General features: G+C 40.2%; 3 protein-coding genes across 4 annotated transcripts in view; all 3 read right to left on the bottom strand.

Moving 5' to 3' along the window:
- Positions 1-7,822, bottom strand: part of uvssa (UV-stimulated scaffold protein A) — a 30,474-nt gene extending 22,652 nt beyond the window's left edge. For both annotated transcript variants that reach the window (XM_079556463.1, XM_079556464.1), the window contains exons 1-8: positions 7,666-7,822; positions 7,327-7,448; positions 7,096-7,249; positions 6,756-6,932; positions 6,536-6,656; positions 6,095-6,472; positions 5,918-6,027; positions 5,711-5,839 (exon numbers count right to left, since the gene is read on the bottom strand). In XM_079556463.1, coding sequence (XP_079412589.1) covers positions 5,711-5,839; positions 5,918-6,027; positions 6,095-6,472; positions 6,536-6,656; positions 6,756-6,932; positions 7,096-7,249; positions 7,327-7,436 — 1,179 coding nt within the window. In that variant the 5' untranslated portion in view covers positions 7,437-7,448; positions 7,666-7,822. The remainder of the gene's footprint in view (positions 1-5,710; positions 5,840-5,917; positions 6,028-6,094; positions 6,473-6,535; positions 6,657-6,755; positions 6,933-7,095; positions 7,250-7,326; positions 7,449-7,665) is intronic.
- Positions 7,823-8,566: 744 nt separating this feature from the next.
- Positions 8,567-12,483, bottom strand: sil1 (SIL1 nucleotide exchange factor). Its single transcript, XM_079556425.1, has 11 exons — positions 12,393-12,483; positions 12,169-12,260; positions 11,648-11,795; positions 11,448-11,553; positions 11,107-11,368; positions 10,906-10,998; positions 10,711-10,832; positions 10,515-10,611; positions 10,267-10,431; positions 9,913-10,077; positions 8,567-8,825 (listed from the first exon to the last, which is right to left on the bottom strand). Exons 1-11 carry the CDS (start codon positions 12,454-12,456, stop codon positions 8,628-8,630), a joined length of 1,512 nt encoding a protein of 503 aa, XP_079412551.1. The 5' UTR covers positions 12,457-12,483; the 3' UTR covers positions 8,567-8,627.
- A 562-nt stretch (positions 12,484-13,045) lies between these two features.
- Positions 13,046-17,564, bottom strand: spdl1 (spindle apparatus coiled-coil protein 1). The gene is made up of 14 exons (XM_079557204.1): positions 17,517-17,564; positions 16,910-17,080; positions 16,667-16,843; positions 16,386-16,574; positions 15,564-15,713; positions 15,339-15,437; positions 15,136-15,246; positions 14,927-15,067; positions 14,709-14,815; positions 14,518-14,638; positions 14,075-14,141; positions 13,839-13,991; positions 13,681-13,756; positions 13,046-13,212 (listed from the first exon to the last, which is right to left on the bottom strand). Exons 2-14 carry the CDS (start codon positions 17,078-17,080, stop codon positions 13,092-13,094), a joined length of 1,683 nt encoding a protein of 560 aa, XP_079413330.1. The 5' UTR covers positions 17,517-17,564; the 3' UTR covers positions 13,046-13,091.
- Between the last annotated feature and the right edge of the window lie 512 nt (positions 17,565-18,076).

Raw genomic sequence — 18,076 nt, 5'->3', positions numbered from 1 at the left:
CCACCCATGGCCTCGGATTTGGAGGTGCTGATACTCATCGCACTTCACACTCGGCTGCAAACCGCCCCAGGGCAGCTGAAGGTCCTGGTTTGATGAAGCCAACAGAACAACACCTGAGAAATAAAAATATGGACTGTTTTGCTTAGTCGACTGCCTCTGTGATTTAGTTCTGGATGAGGCTAAGCTATAGTTTTGTGTTGACTCTTCATGTCCTGGTTTTAACACCTCACACCTCACCATCTTTATACTACTATATTTGATTTATTAGTAATGAAATAAAACAACTTTACTAAAATGACCTTACATTTTTTTTTACTTTATTAATTGATTGTGATGTTCAAAAGTGTGGTTTATGGCAAATTCGGCTTCAGCTTCAGCTTCATAACCATGTGGTGTCTACAAAGACAAACCTTTGGAATTATCTTGGATTATTGAGACATTTTAGACAAATGTACAGGACTATGTATAGTAGTGAAAGAAACAGAATGCCATTGTGTGTATGGCATAGTATATGATAAATAGCTATAATATATATAATATATGAACAACTTTTTGGTGAAAATACTGAACTGTTCTTCTCCACAAATGTAATTTCAAGTTGCATTGGCCTGTCCTGGACAGAAAGTCTCACCAGCTGTTCCAACCTTAGAATGGCAGATATAGGCTTATTTCAATGGGAGAGGCTCATGTGAGGTGGACATTCTTTTACTTCGTGGCTCACTGTGAGGCCTTAAGTTGAGAAAGTACTGACATGTTATACATTTCCTGAATCCTCAGAGTCTAGAGAGTTTCCCAGTATCAACCATTTGTCTCTGTGATGTTCCTTGAAGAAACAGTGTTAAACATAGTAAAACTGTTTTTGTGAAAATGGTGAAAAAACGTCCTCAGGTTTGTGTTTGAGGAGCTTTGGTTACCATGGTAATAGTCACAGAGTAGTACATTTGGGCTCAAATGAAACATGAAAATGTCTTCTTTACAATGATACCAAATACAATGTGTAAATCAATATCTAATGGGCTGGAAATGGCCTAAACCAAAATATGGACCAGTGTCAAAAGCGACTTTTTTGACATGGCGTTGGTTCACTTCAACAGCTGAAAACTATGATAAAGCTGTAACTCTGAAAAGGCTATCATACAAAAATATAAACCTCAGACATGGACCTGCTTAAAAATCAACGATAGCCTTTGCCACCTTTTCGGTACCGATATTTGGTCTGGCCCATGGACTAAATACTATACCCATTACTCACAGGTCTGTCATTTATTAAATATATCAAGCACAAAGATGGAGATGAACCGGGACAAAAAACAGGTTTTAATTTAATTCATTTGGGAACAAGTCAACACTACAAAATCAAATAGTTTCGCTGAAGCTTCGATCATTAGTTGCTTAAAATTCAAATCTGTTCATTACGGAATAAAGCTGTCCTTAAACGCACTGGAAAATACGTCTTCTACTTAAAGTAACCGTCGCCACTGATAGACTTGAACATATTTACAAACTAATTATGCCGTAAGATTCCCACTCAAGTCTGACCTATTCACAAGTTAAGTGGCCGCAACACTGCGCATCTCTATTACCACCTTGCACTCCGTTTCATTACTACCTACAAAGGATCCCAAGGGGGCCAGTACTAATGAGAAAAAAAGCTCCCGTCTTTTTCTCTCCCTCTCCCTTACCTCTCCCCCTTCGGGCGCATCTCCACCTCTTCTGCCGCATTACCACGAAACGCCAAACGCACGCCTTTGTCTCCGGGGAGCAGTCAGCTTGTATGATGTATAAGGTGACATCTTTATTTCGCTAACCTAGGCTGGCAGGTCTATTAGCCAACCCAGAGCCTCCCAAACCTTCCCCTGTCAACGACCTTATTTCCAACTGTCTGCTTCAGTTCCCCATCCCGCCTTGTCTTAATCTGTGATCAAGAGAGTCATTATTGGCCTTTCTTTTTGAATCAAGTCATCATTGCTAAATTGCGACATTTTTCATTTTTCTGTACACACAGGTTTAACGCGATCAGACAATGAAAAAAGATGTGCATTGTATTGACCTAAAAAGATTCTTTAAAAATAATAGTAGTGCACCAATCCTCAAACACACGATCTTTCTCAGTGAATCTGTCACTTCCAATTTGAAAACTACATCTATTCATTTTATAAGACTCAAAATGAGACCAGGCTCGGACAATATGAGGGGAAAAGTGCAATACTCGAAACATGCCTTGAATATTATAGTTATTATAGTAGTTGTAGATTTCGGTCAGATGGAAGATGATTTTGTGATGTGGCGTGGCTTAATCATTTGTCGATTCTTCTAAGCACGAGAAGTTTCTGTTATATAAAAATAGTCAAAAGTTGCATAATGCATCTTTAAGCGGCTTTGTCAACGACTAATGAAGGAGTAGGGACAGGACGGGTTTACCTAGTTACTGGTACCACTCATCTTTACTAAAATACCAATAGAATAAAACAATCCGGTACAGATGATGGGTTTTGAACTTTTGTCTATGATGAAACTGAAATTGTTTTAGTCCAGAACACTGACGTAGCTCTCACTTAGGGCTTGTATTACATAGGCCGGTCACGATAACAAATTTGAAGTTCGATATATTGAGGCAGGAAAGTATCACGATAAACAATGTAACCATACTAGATACTGTCGACTTTTAGGCATAAAAATGACAGCAAACCTATGTTCTAAAAGTGCATAATCATATCCAAAAATAACACACGAGCTGCAATAAACATGAAATATAATGCATCTCAATTTGCTTCAGTTAGTAATCAAAGTTTTACAAAGAAAGAAATAGGGGGGGAATGCTAATAAATGTACATACAGTAAACATTAGGGCTCGAGCGATATATCAGCCAATATTAGGATATTTTCAATATCGGCCAATAAAAAGGCCGAGATCTCCGGGACCGAAAGTGATAGAGACTTCCCGTTATTAGCTCAGTCAGAGCTTTTTAAAATGAGCCCCCAACTTCCAAGGCCTCAGGGCAGCAGAGAAACATCGCGGCGAAAAGTGTTTGTACACCTATTTTACATATTTTATACTTGCGTATAATTTTGGAACCATAAGAGATAGAGATTTACCGCTTTTTGTTTTGGAATCTACTGATTTTTGTCTTTCACATGAGCTCCCTCTGAAGTACCTACTAAACATAATTATTCAGCGCCCCTGCTGTCATAGTTCAACACTGACACATTTAGAAACATCATGCACGGGATTAGACAACTCTAAAATTTTGCCAAAAATATCAGTGGTGCACACCGGCATCGGCCAATCAAAATACGAGCTAAAAATCGAGCTAAAACATGTATCGTTAATCTGTTATTTATTGAACGATAAGTCGATATAGTGACAGCCCTTGTATTACACATACTACCAGCATAGTATTAACTAATATTACTTCGATAGATCAAGCCACAAGAAACCCAAGCCAGTGCATCTACTGTGCTGATTCAGCTTCAAAACAAGAAATATTGAGCTGAGAAAAAGCATCATTACGCATTTACCAGGACAGGATGTTTTGGTTAAAATTAGTGCACTTCAACCATGATAACACATACTGTATCGACACATAATGTAAATCCAACTGAGTGGAAGAAGAGACAACAGGACAAAGAATGTACGAAGGAAAGGAGTGGTGGTCGTGGTGGAAGAGAGAAATAAAAGGATATTGTTTCTTTTGTTTATCTCGGAGCAGAAACAGGCGGCCACATCCATTGTGCAGTGATAAGATGGGTTATCAGCAGTAAACAAGGCCTTGGCCTGTATGAATGGAGCCTAGAGTGACTGAATACACTCTTAAAAACAGATATGTTCAAATAAGTCTGTGTGTCTTATCCGTTCCTTAACACAGCTCCATGTATTCATTGAGCCACACTCAACAGAAGCCTAAGAGATTGGTTTTAGACAAAATACTATACTATGACAAAGGCGTACGCAAGAAGACAATGAACTTTCTGACAGCAGTGGGAGCAGTTTAATTGTGTTCTAAAGGGCTAGACTCGGAGCTCTGGGGCAAATCCAGCCACAAACATTTTGGGTATTTCTCTTATCATTGGAGAGTTTAAAAACTTGCAGTGCAGAAGCGACCCTCAGACAGGACCTATAAATGCACACTATTTTCCACAGAATATACTTTTTGGATAAAGGATGCAATAAAACCGTTTACTTGATAGTTTGGTGTTTTCTAAAGAGTAAATTATGATCACTCATGAGTACTGACTAAGTTAAGTTACATTGTTCTGTTTATGACCCTTTGTTTAATGCCACTGGGGCGCCCTGTGAGGAGCAGTGAACCGAGGACCCATCTCCAGATCTTAATCTCATAGTAGGAATCTCAGGTGCAACAGAACAGATAATGCCATCTTCCAAACGGTTTATCCAATTTGTATAATTACTACCTGGTCGAAGATTCTATCTTTCTACAGTAATTATAAGAAGTCTCACAATATTTTGCAACCTACTGTAATCCTTTGCTTTCAGAGAGATGCAGCGTTTTATTATCTCACTGAATAAACAACCCTCTCTATCTGCATCCATAGCAGCCCGTTACCGTTTATTCGCTCTCTCCGAGTCGCCGTTATGGGACACTATATTGAAAGGCCCGTAGAGACAGAAACCAATCGTGTGGTGTGTCAGCGACCCGATAGAGAAGGACCCAGTAATGGAAGGCCTTTTAAGGCTAAAAAGGAAAAGCTAATTATGATAAAGGGGCTGTAAGTTGTGTGGTTATCGCGGCGCGGGGCCTGCTGGTGCAGCAGACTGGTCTCTGACAGTGATAACCAGGCAGAGCCAGAAGCCGAGCGCTCTGTCACTGTCACTTCGCGGCTCTGTTCAGCTAAAGATGGATTCACACGCTACAACTTTTATGCTGTTTTTTTCAAATGCATAAACCACTTTGCATTCATTTGTCCTCTTTAGCTGTGGCACTGTGGGCTGCAGACTTCTAAAGGCTTCCCTAACTCTCGGCCATTTATCACCACCTAAATAATCAAGCGTTACTTAGCACCAATTAAGAAGCAAACCGAATTCCCCAAAACACTGCTATCTAATAATAATCATAGAGCACAACAGGGCCGTTCTGGCCCATGCCTGGAACAACAGCACAGGATGATGCTGAGCTTTGATAGAGAGCCAGCAGATAGACATATCAGCTGTCAAGCCATGGGGCACATTAGTGCTGCTAAAGTGAATGAATGGGTACATCCTCCCCCTTGCTCCCCAATTTCGTGTCTGTGTCTCATTGCAATGCATTATGCATTAAGGCTTCTCTTGCTATCTCACCTTTCCCAAATGTCTTTACTGTGATATTTTTATGCTTCAGCTCTGTCTCAATCACGAGACTTCACAATAGATTCGCAAAAGGTAAAACCAGTAAAAGTCAGCCAGAAACAAAGCACTGTATAAGGAAAAACAAGCACCTGCCCTCTCAAAACTGTACATACAATGCAGCAGAAAAGAGAAAGGCATTTATCACAGTATTTTACAATAAAAAAGGATATATTTAGAACTTATTTTCAGATTATGTACGAGTGACTAAGAAAACAAAAAACAAAAACAAAACACAATGAGGTCGAAATGTTGACTTGACTGCCAAAACAAAAACATAATATCTATAGAAGTAAATGTTTCTGCTTCCATTTGTTGTCGACTGCTGCCATCTGCTGGTGATAACGAGCGATACAGTATGTGACTCACCACTCTGCGGACCCTGGTCTTGTAGTCAATGTGCAGTTCTTCGTGTTTCTGTAGAGCGGCTTCTAACGACTTCTTCAGATCCAACGCTCTTCTCAACAAACTCTGTTCTGCTCCCGACTTTGTGAAAAGCTGAACACAGGCAAACAATGCAATAGCTGTAACGATTTACCACATATTACACATATTACACCAAAAGTACTGACTGACCTGGACCCATCCCTGAACTGCCGGGAGATGTTTTGTTGTTATCAGTTTGTGGAGGTCCCTCACTGTCGATACAATGGCCTCATTGTCTTCGCTTTCTTTCACATGAAGCCCTATGACAACAGAAATTATGTAAAATTCCAAGTTTACACATAAACATAACCAGGAACGTGGACTCACCATTGCTCAAGTTCAAATCCAGACTGTACGAGTGTGAGATAAGTCCGGAGTTACGTATAAACGGGTCTTCATTGTGAGGCTCATCCTCCTCACTACTTTCATCACCTTCGTTTGGACTCGTGTCATTTTCTGGCATCTGCTCTTTCTCTCCTTCAGTGCTATGTTCACTCTTTGTTTCTTGTGTTTCTAACAACTCTTTTTGTTCATTTATGTCTGTACTACAACCAGGCTGCTCTTCATTTTCATTGGTCAACTGACAGTTTGGAGAGCTACAATGAGGCTTGTCCGCTTTGACGTCCGCAAGCTCAAAATCAGGAAAAAGCAGCTCCATACATGATTCCATCTCAGTCAGAGTTGCTTCAATTTCTTCGTGAGAATCTTAAAAAATACATGTAAAAGTAATTAATTGAAGAAATGCTGACAAACGGCCCTTGTATTTACCTTCCATGTCTCTGGAAGCCGCCTCTGCTTTATCCTTGTATATTCGCTCTAGTCTACTTCTTCTGTCATCCTCCCTTCGTCTCTCTGCCACTGTCCTGGCCTCGACATCCTGAAAGTCCACCTGAAAGTGATATGTACAGTAACTATAGTGTAATATTTGAACTTGAAATCCTACGTACACTGGACATTGACTTGATTGTGGGTATTATTTGCCTCTCACCTTTTTAACCTGTTTGAGGAAATGGTAGCCCAGTGCCAGTTTTTTATAGGCAGATCCATAAGCGGCCTGCCAGGACTGGACTGTCTTGATGGCCAAGGATTTCAACTTCTTTGCTACCTCTTTGGGAGGAGGCAGGGGCTGTTCAAGGTCCGTCTCTACTGTCAGCTCCAAGAATTCCTTTTATAAAAGTGGGGCACAAATAAATCAGAAGTTTGAAAGAGGATAAGACAGGTCATCAGATGTTAAATGGAGACTGACAAAGTTTGACATAAATATAAACTAAATGCAATATTTCTGTGTAGAAAACTAGTTGGGAATCAAAAGTTGAAATCAAAATTACCTGGAAATTATCCACCAGTAAAGTCCTAAAATGATGTGATCTATTGAACAGCTCGCTGGCTAGCTGAAAAGCAGAAAGGCGGATTTCGGCATGTTCCTGGTTGAGCTGGGACATGATGGAGTGGTAGACATGGTCTATGCAGTCATTAGACACCCTGAAAGCACAGGACCATAGGTTTACTGGACTTGTGTTAATATAATAGAGATGGCCTATTAGGCAGGTCGGACATACTTGCACAGCTTCTTCACTTCCTTCAACTTGTCCTGGTTTAGCTCGGGTTGTCCTGATGTGGTCAGCTCCTCCACGAGCTCTGAAAGTCTGTCTCTCTGAGACAACTCCATCACTGACCACAGCTTTAGCATGTCATACAACCAGACATAAACACCAGTGTCAGCAACAGTTCATACTGCGGTAGGAGCTTCCTGTTTGTGAGATCAACATCACTCTCTCTTTGACCTGATACTACATTATAATATAGACATATTAAAACTGAACCAGAGGTTGAGGTGAACTAGCTGTGCTAAAGCTAAAGGCTAACAAATGTAAACAACAACAAAGCTCAACACTTACCACACGCCTCCTTGTTACAGTCCCGTTGTGCGAGTATTATTATTTAAAACTGCAGATCTGATCAGTGATCCCTTCACTTTGCTATCATTTTTATGCCTTTGGATTATGCTTGTGCTTTATTTTATTGTTCAGCTGCCAGTGTCTCCTTCCTCTTCTGCGTTTGACTTGTTTCCTTTGACGCTCTGTCGCCGCCTGCTGGACACCGCTGATCACTACACTAATACTGTTGGTACGTTGGTGTACTATGAGTTAGTCGATGAACTCAGGACTTTGGAGAGGACTTGGTTTAAGAGCAGTTGCAAGATGCTCCAAATGCAATAAAACATTTTTCTCCAACTCAGTGACTCCTTCCCTCCGACTGTCAAACTCTTCTCGCAGCTCCTCACTAGTTTCCTCAGATTCATCGTCCATCTCTTGAGTTCTAAGTGACTATTATTTTGCAACCTATATCTCAAGTAAATTTTAGATTCAACAGCACAGATATTCGGTTTGTTTTTCTATTAGTTTTGTTCTCGACACATTACTTGCGCACACAGCAGCAAAATGAAAAAAGCTACATTTTTATTTTGTGCTTATGGGGGCAGAATATATTGTAAAGTAGTGTCAGTATCATACACTAATAAGAAAGCTTAGACAAATAAATGCATGTTCAGGAGCCTTTGAAGATATACTTTGGAGACCAGCCACATTCTTGTCATTTAATAATATTTAATAATATTGAATGCATTATTATTTTAAATTAAGATAATACCAATTTCTTTTAAATGCACAATACCTACATATCATGTGATTACCAAAAAATGTTTCTCTGGTATTGATTTTAAAAACTGTACTATGGCCCTTAGGAGCTGCACATGGAAGTGGAACAAACACGTATCATGTCTTATCAAATCAGAACAACAAGCCTCCGAATGGATTTTGCAACTTTTATTAGACCAGTAAATACATAAATTAATAAAATATTATCTAATTTTAATGTTAAGATTATCTACAAGTTCAACAATTTCTCCAAAGTATCCAGTGTCTTCACCTAAAGTCTGTTCTTTGCTGACCATGTCCTCGTAATGTGCTTTTAAATGAACCAGCGATGTCAACAGAGACCGGTCTGAGCGGTATTCTCCCAAACACATTGAAGTCATCACTAATAAAGCCCGGAGTGCCTGGAGTAGAGAAGAGAAACAAACTTCATTATTTCATTTACAGCAGACATGGTAACTTTCTTTCTTTCTTTCTTTATTAGGATCCCCATTAGCGCCCACAAGTGGTTGCTAGTCTTCCTGGGGTCCTGACACAATATAAAATTACAAAACAGTTAAAATAGAATACATGAATGTTGCACATTTCATATAATCATACAACCATATAGGGCACATATAACACACGGTGACTATGCTCACATGTATTGAGCTAATTGACCTTTTACTTTCAGCTTGAAGTGTGGTTTACTTTTAGTATTTCTGATGTTAAAAGGAAATGAGTTCCAGGCGTTTGCTCCTCTGTACAGAACAGTTCTTCTCATTGAGTTACTTTTGGGTCTGGGAACAACCAAAGAGTTTGTCGTCACTTGGCGAGTCACATATCTGTGACCAAACCCGCTGAATAAGAGTGTTGAACAAAAAACTGGGCTGTTTGTCCATCACAACTTTGTGCATGAACATGAGGAGACTGGCCTGTAGTTTGGCCTCAACCGTTAACCAAGACAGTCTCCTGTGCATCTCACGGACATTAGTGTGGAAAGGACAGTGAAGCACAAACTCGAGCTGCTTTGTTCTGAGCAATTTGAAGTCTCTGAAGATGCTTTTGTATAGCATTGGACCACACTATAGGGCAGTAATGAAGGTGAGACAATACTATGCTTTGGACAACAGTTTTCAGGACAGGAGTTGGGCAGTAAGCAGAACATTTCTTTGCCATAGCTATACCTTTGCCCATCATACCAACAGTATGGTTAATTTGATCGGACCAAGACAATGACTGATCCAGTCTGACACCCAACAGCTTTACTTTTGAGACCTGCTCCACTAGTGCTCCCCCTAGTGACAGATGAAGAGCATTGGCGTCTGATTGAACACACTTTTTGTTAAATACAATACATTTAGTTTTAGACGTGTTAAGTACCAATTTATTCGTTTTGACCCACTGAGGCTGGTATCAGGTTTATTGGTGGCTAAAATAATACTTACTTGCCTCCCCAATTGTCCCCAAAAGCTAGTTTTAACAACGTTCTGACAGTAAAGCTGTGCCCACCTTCTCTCTCGAGTCATGCTCAGAGGATTCAAGCAGCTGTGGGACAAGGCTGCACCAGTTTTTCTCTACAAGCTCTTCATCCAAGGACACTCTGGAGTACTGACGCAAACGGTCTTCCTGTGAGGGATCCAACACAGAGTCCTGGCTTGTCTTTGATATCAGCTCCTATTAAACACCACCGCATTGAATGAGGAACAAACGACAAGGTGGGTATTTTTGACTTATAAATAATAAACAGCTTGGAGATTTATAGCATCGAGAATAAAAAAAAAAAACTGTGACATATCGTATAATACATTCCCTGACATTGCAGAACCCTGTCACACAATCAAAGTCACTGAACGGACTCCTTACCTTTTCAGTGATCAGGTCATGAAGCAGCGTGACAATCCGTGTCCGCAAACTTCCATTTCCATCCCCTCGAAACACCTCCGACATCACTTGCAGGCCGCCACGTGACAGAAACTGTTCTTGTGCAAACGGGAAGTTCCTAAGAAGAGCGGCAACTGCAAAAAGAACCTTAAAAACAAAAAAAAACGACAAAATGAATGCTGCTTTTTTTCTGATCTGTTGAGGGAGTTAGAAATGGAAAGATAAGGCACCTTTTTCTGTACGGAGAAATGCTCTGTTGTGGCCAGTACGGTCAGTAATGTTTGAAGTGCCCCGCTTTCCACGGCTTTCACCTGAACTGTCGGGTTGCTGAAGATCAAAGCAGTAAATGTAATAAACATAAGATAATGGTGACGCTACAAATGAAAACTGTATCGATTAGACGGATGGAAAATCGCTTCCATTCACCTGGCCAAAGCCGATCCCAAGACGAATGCCGAGCTTTCTTGCAATCTTGAATCTGTGCTGTTCAAACCATCTAAAATGAAGACCAGGCCGCCCATGGAGCAAAGGGTTTGGGCGTTATCCACCTAAAACGTATAGGTTAAAATTACTTTGGAAATGTCTTTTTTCTTTATTATACAATATGATTTATCTTGTTACCTGATGCACCATGTACTCTAGCTCATGTAGGATGTTCACTCGCTCGTCTGTGGAGCGGGTGCTGTTCAACTGGTCCAACAGTCGCCTTAGTATCTGTTCATTACAGGTTCATCAATATAGTATCAATAGGAGCTTGTAAATAATCCCTCAGGGGAAGCGGGAATCCTTAAATTTCCTCTTGAGTCTGAAATACACATTTACCTGAACATCAGTTTCCACAAGAAGGTCCAACTGAGCCATGTCCTTCTTCAGCTCCTCTAAGGGCCGAAACCGAGATGATGCAGATTCCTGAATTATAAAACACACATTTGAGCAAGAGTTCAAAATAAAATTAGCTACAAACATATGCAATGTTGACGGCAATACTTGTTGCTCTTTGTTGATATTCAGGTCTTCCTTTATTTTTTTCATCGCTTTTTTCAGCTCATCGGGGTTCACAAAAGGTTGGTTGTCATCGCTCTTGCTTTTGTTCAGATGAAATAGTGTTTTTTTTATCAATAATAAATAACCAGCCTTTGCCTGTTTTCAGATGGATTTGCTACCTGTGTTGCTGTGTCCAGTATTTTAGCTGCTCCTCACCCAGTCGGACTTCCCTCTGTCCCGTTTGTAAATTCAATCTGACATGTGAGCCGGGTGGAACTGCTTGGCCTGTGCAGAAGCAAGAGTAATTAAGTGAAAATGAGGCATTTCTAGTTGCCTGCGTCTATCATCTCATCTTGACGTCATAGCACAATGCTTTTACCAGGTTTGAGAGTTTGCCATTGGTCTGTGGGCTGAACCACTTCAAAGTCTTCTTCTTCTTCATCTTGAACCCCAGCCTCACTTTCATTGTCACTGTGCAATCCACTGTCGTCTTCTGGGCTGTTGACCACTGTCAGGGCACCGTCTGACTATAAAAATAAATGTAAATTATATTTTCCATATAAATAAATTCTAATTTAAACAGGTCTGAATGGTTATTTGCTTGCTTAGTTAAAGAGACGAAAGATATTGCTTCACTCCTATAGTCAAAATGAATAGGTTTGTCTTAGGTGTGGACTTTCACTTTCATATCACTAAAAATCACTGATTATTTGCTTCAGGTTTAATATAGGCACTTCCTTCAATTGAAATTGCATTTGTGCTTATTTTCGTCATAGAACATAACAACTGGAATAATCTACAAATCTGAATTGGTAAATAATACTAACAGCAGCACCCAATAACCATTTAGGCTACACATAACTTGACTTTGTTTCAATGGACGAGGCAAAAAGACCTTACCCTTTGACAGGATGTGCAAGTCCAGTGTAACAGTAGGATGAAGATCAGGCAACTACATCTGAATGTTGTGAACAGTCTGTCGTACATGATCACTGGAAAACTGCATAAAACATATACAATTACACCGTTTTTCTAGCGTTACCCTCAAACAAACGCTCCACAGTCAACATATCTGTTCTAGCCGCTACATTAATATGTTAAAAACTGTTTAGACCAACTCTTACCAGCTTGACTCGTAGAAATAAAATATGAAACTCCACTGTTGACATGAAAGCCATGACGTAACATATTTCCTGACCGCCCATTGGTCCACGTGAGTGTGTTCTTCCTCTCCTCCACCACAGGAATATGAGCATCTAATATGAGCACCACTGCCACCATCGGCCAGGAAGGAGAATGCATCGATTTATTACTACCTGCAGCAAAGTGGTTGGTCGTTGTCAGTAACATCACCTTACAATTGCTTGACTATTTAAAGAAATGCACTAGATCAGTGTTATCACAAGTTACAGTCCCTTCAACATGAGCAATATTACAAAATATGCTAACACTCTGTGTGTGTGGGAGGTGCATGCCTATAGCATTTGTATATCTTGAACCTTAGGCCTTGTCTATTTGTTTTATTGTTTTATATTCACTGGAAAAAATTTATTGTTAACATTATTGGTTTAGTGTCAAATTATGTCAGGTAAGGCACAAGTCAGGATTTGTTTTGTTTTTTTGCAATGTTAGATACTGAAAACAATCGAGGAAAAGCTCACTGGTATATTCCATGGAGACGAGACATGTGAGGAACAAATCAAATTAGGTAAACATACATATTTTATTTCCATAGTACATATTTAATTCACCAAGTAAGAAATTACATCAGCACAAACTAAAAAAATACTTCCAAGTACATTGAGGTTACACGCAGCCGATTCCTATTGCTGGGCACATTGGTCTCCCGTGGGGTTACCAGATTTGACATAGATGACCTCCACTTTCTGCTTTTTTCTCCGCTCTTGGTTTTCTGTTTTCATGTTACACTCAGACAAACATGCGCTATAGGGGAGAGATATACAATTAATTAACACATAACATGAACAGTTTCAAAAAGACATGCGCTTAACATTTTCATCAATCAAACTTTCCAGGTGCCAAAGCCATTTATTTATTTAAAGCATCTTTATCTTATTTTAACTAGTTCCTAGTTGGGACATTGAATTTGTATGTTTTGGGACTCTGAACAGGACTGTTCCGCTCAAAAGGGACGCTGGACAGAACGATGTTCACCAATAAATGCAGCAGCCTTAAACACTAGACTTTTGACTACTTCAGTTTTTATTTTATTTTATTGTGTATTTGTGTCAATAAACTTAAAACTGACAATATCAACAGTTGATGTGATCAGCTGTGTATAATCGAGTTGTCTTGTGTACGAAATGCGCTGTTTAAATAAAGTTGCCTTGCCTAATCTTTGACAAAGCTCATGAAAATCTGACAAAGCAGAGGATAATGTTTAGCGCTTACCTGGGATTGGGGATAACATCGGGCTCCTCTGGACTAATCTTTACACTCCTTGTTGGTCGTTCTTCTATTTCAGCATCTACCAAAAAAGGCACTGTGGTAATTATTTGCATTCACAGTATAAATTCAGGTTCTATCAATGCTGAATGGAGTTTTTTCACCTTGTTTAGTATTGATTTCCTCAGTGTTTAAATCAGATTTTTCAACATCCATCATAACTTGGACAGGCTGCTCACTCTCCTCAAGCTTAACACCAGAAGGTGCAAAGACCAGCTTCTCTTTCTTCCTCTTTTGCAGAGGATTCTTTTTTGCTTCTAAGGATTAAAAGAATAAAACAAAAAAAACTTCACTTACTTTATTCATAAATCTAAAGACAGAAAAATGTGTTTCAAATTGCCTTTGGGTTCATATTTTTGCTGGAGCTCTTCTGTTCGCAGCTGCAATGTGATCTTGTCACTCTGAGCCTACGAGTTAACAGAAAAATGACAGATCCAAAAGATCACATTTACAATTAGCAATTAAAATAATTGCCAATTATCATTTCATTTCTATTATGTTTTAAAAGAAAATAAATTAAAAACAAAAACACTGTCACATTCTACAATACAATGGGTTGCGTTCACGACATTCTAGAACTGAATACAATATTAATTAATATAGAATTTTCTATTTATTGCTAACAAGTCACAACAAACTTCTAGTTATTCCTGAGGAACTCTGCGCTACTAAAAAACTTAAGATGTCATTTCTATTATTTAATCCTTGACATAAAGATTTGGTCAAAAATGTGATTGTTGTACAATAAGAACTGCATTTCATGTGATTGAAGTGTTTTCTTACCTGTTTGAGCAAGCGTTCAGCTGTAAAAAGTTTCCTCTCCAGCTCCAGAGCTCGCTGGCTCTCAGAAAAAGACTTCATCCTCTGCAGAGAAAGCTCATCTCCCAGACGCTCTGCATCTTTACTAAACACAGAGCGGAAATAATCAATGAGGCATGAAACAAAGCGGATGTTTCAGGAGCAAGTGACCCTACATTGAGTTGTTGAGCTTCATCTTAAGCAAGTCCGTGTAGTAAGTTTTGTCTCGACTATCCTCATTCTCTTCTGGAGCCGCGCTGGCTGCCTGCGCCTTTACCTTCATCTGCTCAATGAGAATACACATCAATAACATATACATTTGCAAAAACACAGTGGAGAGTTTCTTACACATTTCTGTTGCAACTATAGCACCACTGTTAAATTTGCTGCTCACCTCCACCTTCTCAAGCCTCTGCAGCTTCAACATCAGGTTTTGGATCTCTCCGTTCTTCTCCGAGACCATGGACTGCAGTCGTTCCAGCTGAGCAGGGTCAGCTCTGGAGGCCTGCATTTGCATTAGTGTTGCTATTTGCACCTGACCAACACAAACCATAACCGTTAAGTTAACAAAAGCTTTCACAACATCCAGAGCACGCGGAGTACCTTGAGCCGCTGCATCTGCGATTTGGTGAAGGCATATTGTTTCTGCAGCGACTGGTAATGGACCCTCACACCGATGAGCTGCTTCTCCATCTCAGCGCGCTTATCCTCCAGCTGGAATACACACAATAATGGTCCATATTTCTGTGTGGTTGATCCCCATAAAGGTCTGTGTGTGTGTGTGTGTGTGTGTGTGTTTTATCCACCTCAGCAAATAAAGAATTGCCTTTGCTGTTTGGATCCTGCGCTTGTTGAAGGACTTGATCCAATTGCACCTGAAGGTCTCTGTTGGCCTCACGAGATTTCTACATACAAACAGCATGTTCAGAAAGGACGTACGAACTTTCACTACAAAAATAAGTGAGGATTAGACGACTTTCAGCCTGAAGTAATGGACACTGTACTAGGTTGAATTCCTAACTGTAGCTTACTTCCAGTGCATTGAAACAGGAGACGGCTTCTTTCTCTCGCTCCTCCTTCTCCTCTGTAACTCGCTCCAACTGCCGCTGGAGGTTCCTGTTGTTCAGCTCCAGATGTTGTTCTTTGTACTGCAACTCCTGCAGTGCTTGCTCCAGTGCCACCTGACAGACAATTATCAAACTACCTTTAAACTGTTTAACAATACAATTAATTACATAATTCCTTTAACTCAATGTTATTTATCTCTAACGCTCAAAGTGTTAAAAATCATTTTGTCACTGTGGCTGAGCGATTAGTGTTTTAGGAAATGGAACAGACTCATCCGTCATGCAGTTGTAAAATATGATATTGTTTTAGAAGTCTGTACTGTATTGATCACAGTTTGTCATGATCCGAGTTTGCCGTTTGTCCCACCACTAATTAGAAAGAGATTCAGGTTTAAGAAAGTTATGTTATGTTTTGACATGATGATATGGTCCTCCCACTCCTGTGTGTGACATAACTCCAAATGTATGTTTTATGGTTCATAAACATAATTAATGGGGAACCAATAATTCATAAATTGTTTATCAAGCAAAATTTAATTTGACAGTTTTAAAATATTTGAAATTCCACCCCTTTGCGGCCCTAGTTAGAATAGATCCTTTTAGTCGCTGATACGAGGATCCAGTCCAATGTCATAGCGTGTGAATAAAAACAGTAACAAAGCCTGTGAGGCCCCAGGGCACATGTCTCATTAATGAGAGTGATTATTGGAGGCTTTAGTGTCTGAGGAAGTATTTGAGATGATGTGAGCTTTAGCCACGGCCCAGTGAATATAGTTTCATTTTCACCTTGTCGTCCTCCAGGTCGATTATCCTCGTCTCCAGCGTCTCAGATGTCATGGATGTATGAGCCTGATCACTCAGAGTTCTCAACTCCTCCAGCTTGTTGTTTAGTGCTTCAGTCTGTATCTCCAGCTTGTGTTTCAGTTGCTTTTCTGTTAGCTGAGATTCCTCCAGCGCAGACTGCAGCCTGTGAACCTGAAACAAAATATGTAAAGCTTAAGCAAAGCTGCTACAATTAATTCAACACGTTCAACTGCTCAACTCTTACAGTAATGATCATGTTTTACCTTGTTGTTGAGCTCTGTAAGTGTGACATTGTGCTTTCTCTCCAAAAGCTCTTCCTGCTCCAGCAGTTGCACTTTCTGTTGATTTGTTACACTCTCAAACTCAGACTGTAGAGATTCAAGCATCCTGGATTTCAGCTCAACATCTCTCTGCAGTGAGTAATTTTCTTGCTCACGGACCTACAACGCAATGCATGTGGTTGGTAACAGAATCTCTCTGACAAGAAGGTATACACCTCATATTACCTCGAGAGCCTTGGTCATCTCTATTCTCTGCTCATTCAGTTTCTCTTGTAGGTAAGTCTCCTGCTCGAGGAGGTCCAATCCGGCCTGGGCAGCCTTCTGCAGCTGCTCCTCTGTCTCCCTCAGCTGGCATTGCAGCCGCTGGATCTGCTCCTGAGCTGCCTGCTCACACATCTGAGGGGATGATGTCAAATTTAAATGACTTCAGGGTTTGTTTTTATAAGTAAGTGCAAAATTGGCATTCTAGTTTGACATAATGAAGCCAGTGCCCTCTTGACACACAGTTGCTTTAGTTTGGGCTCTCTTCCACAGGCAGCGTCTGAAGGAGATCTGTTGAAATGACCAGTCTACTAAAGACACTAAAGGCCTGATGACAGAACCAGCACAAACACAAGAGATACTAACTGCTTCACCTGATACTCTAGGAACCGAGAGTCGGACTGAGTCGGACTCAGTAGGGACACCAGATTTAATTCTTCTCTTTCTCCCCCTTTCCGGAGTTTAAAGGCATCTATCTAACAACCAGCACCCAGGAAAAGGGAATATTGTAAGCATGTCAAGGCATGTGGAAGTGCCAGCAATGGATAGAAACACATAAATCGAGATTTACCTTTGAGAAGATCTTCACAACAGCCGCCCGACCTGCAACCGCCACCGTTTGAATGTTCTCGCGAGATGTTTGCGCGAGAACTCCAACGTTAAGCGCTCGCAAACAGCGCCCTCTGCTGCTTCAGCTTTCACATTGAACTCTCGAATATGGCACTGTGCTGTAAACACGTAATTTTCTGCGTAGACATATTTTCTGTCATCTAATTTCCTCCAGTTTGGCTTTATCCAAGTCTTAAAGCTTAAAAAAAAAAGTGACAAAGACTCGACAACATAAGTGGCGGCAAAAACTCGCAAAAAAAGCTATGAAAACGCAACACAACGTGACACAAAAGTGACAAAAACGTGGCGGCGTGACAAAAGTTATGACCACTTTTGTATGTCTTAGCTTTCAAATAAGGCATTAGTTCAGGCGGGGAGTAAGAAAATAATTTTGCAAAGTAGAAGAATTCCTGAACTAAGGCCATTCCGTTGGTGAACCTACATAAATGCCCCAATGATTGCTCCTGTTTGTGACCGAGTCCGACAAACGAACTTGAACAGAATTAAGTTACAACACTTGTT

This window comes from Gobius niger (genome assembly GCF_951799975.1).
Source record: "Gobius niger genome assembly, chromosome: 5".
Lineage (NCBI taxonomy): Eukaryota > Metazoa > Chordata > Actinopteri > Gobiiformes > Gobiidae > Gobius > Gobius niger.
Note: the sequence above shows the minus strand (reverse complement) of the source record. Positions and strands in the feature narration are given on the sequence as shown.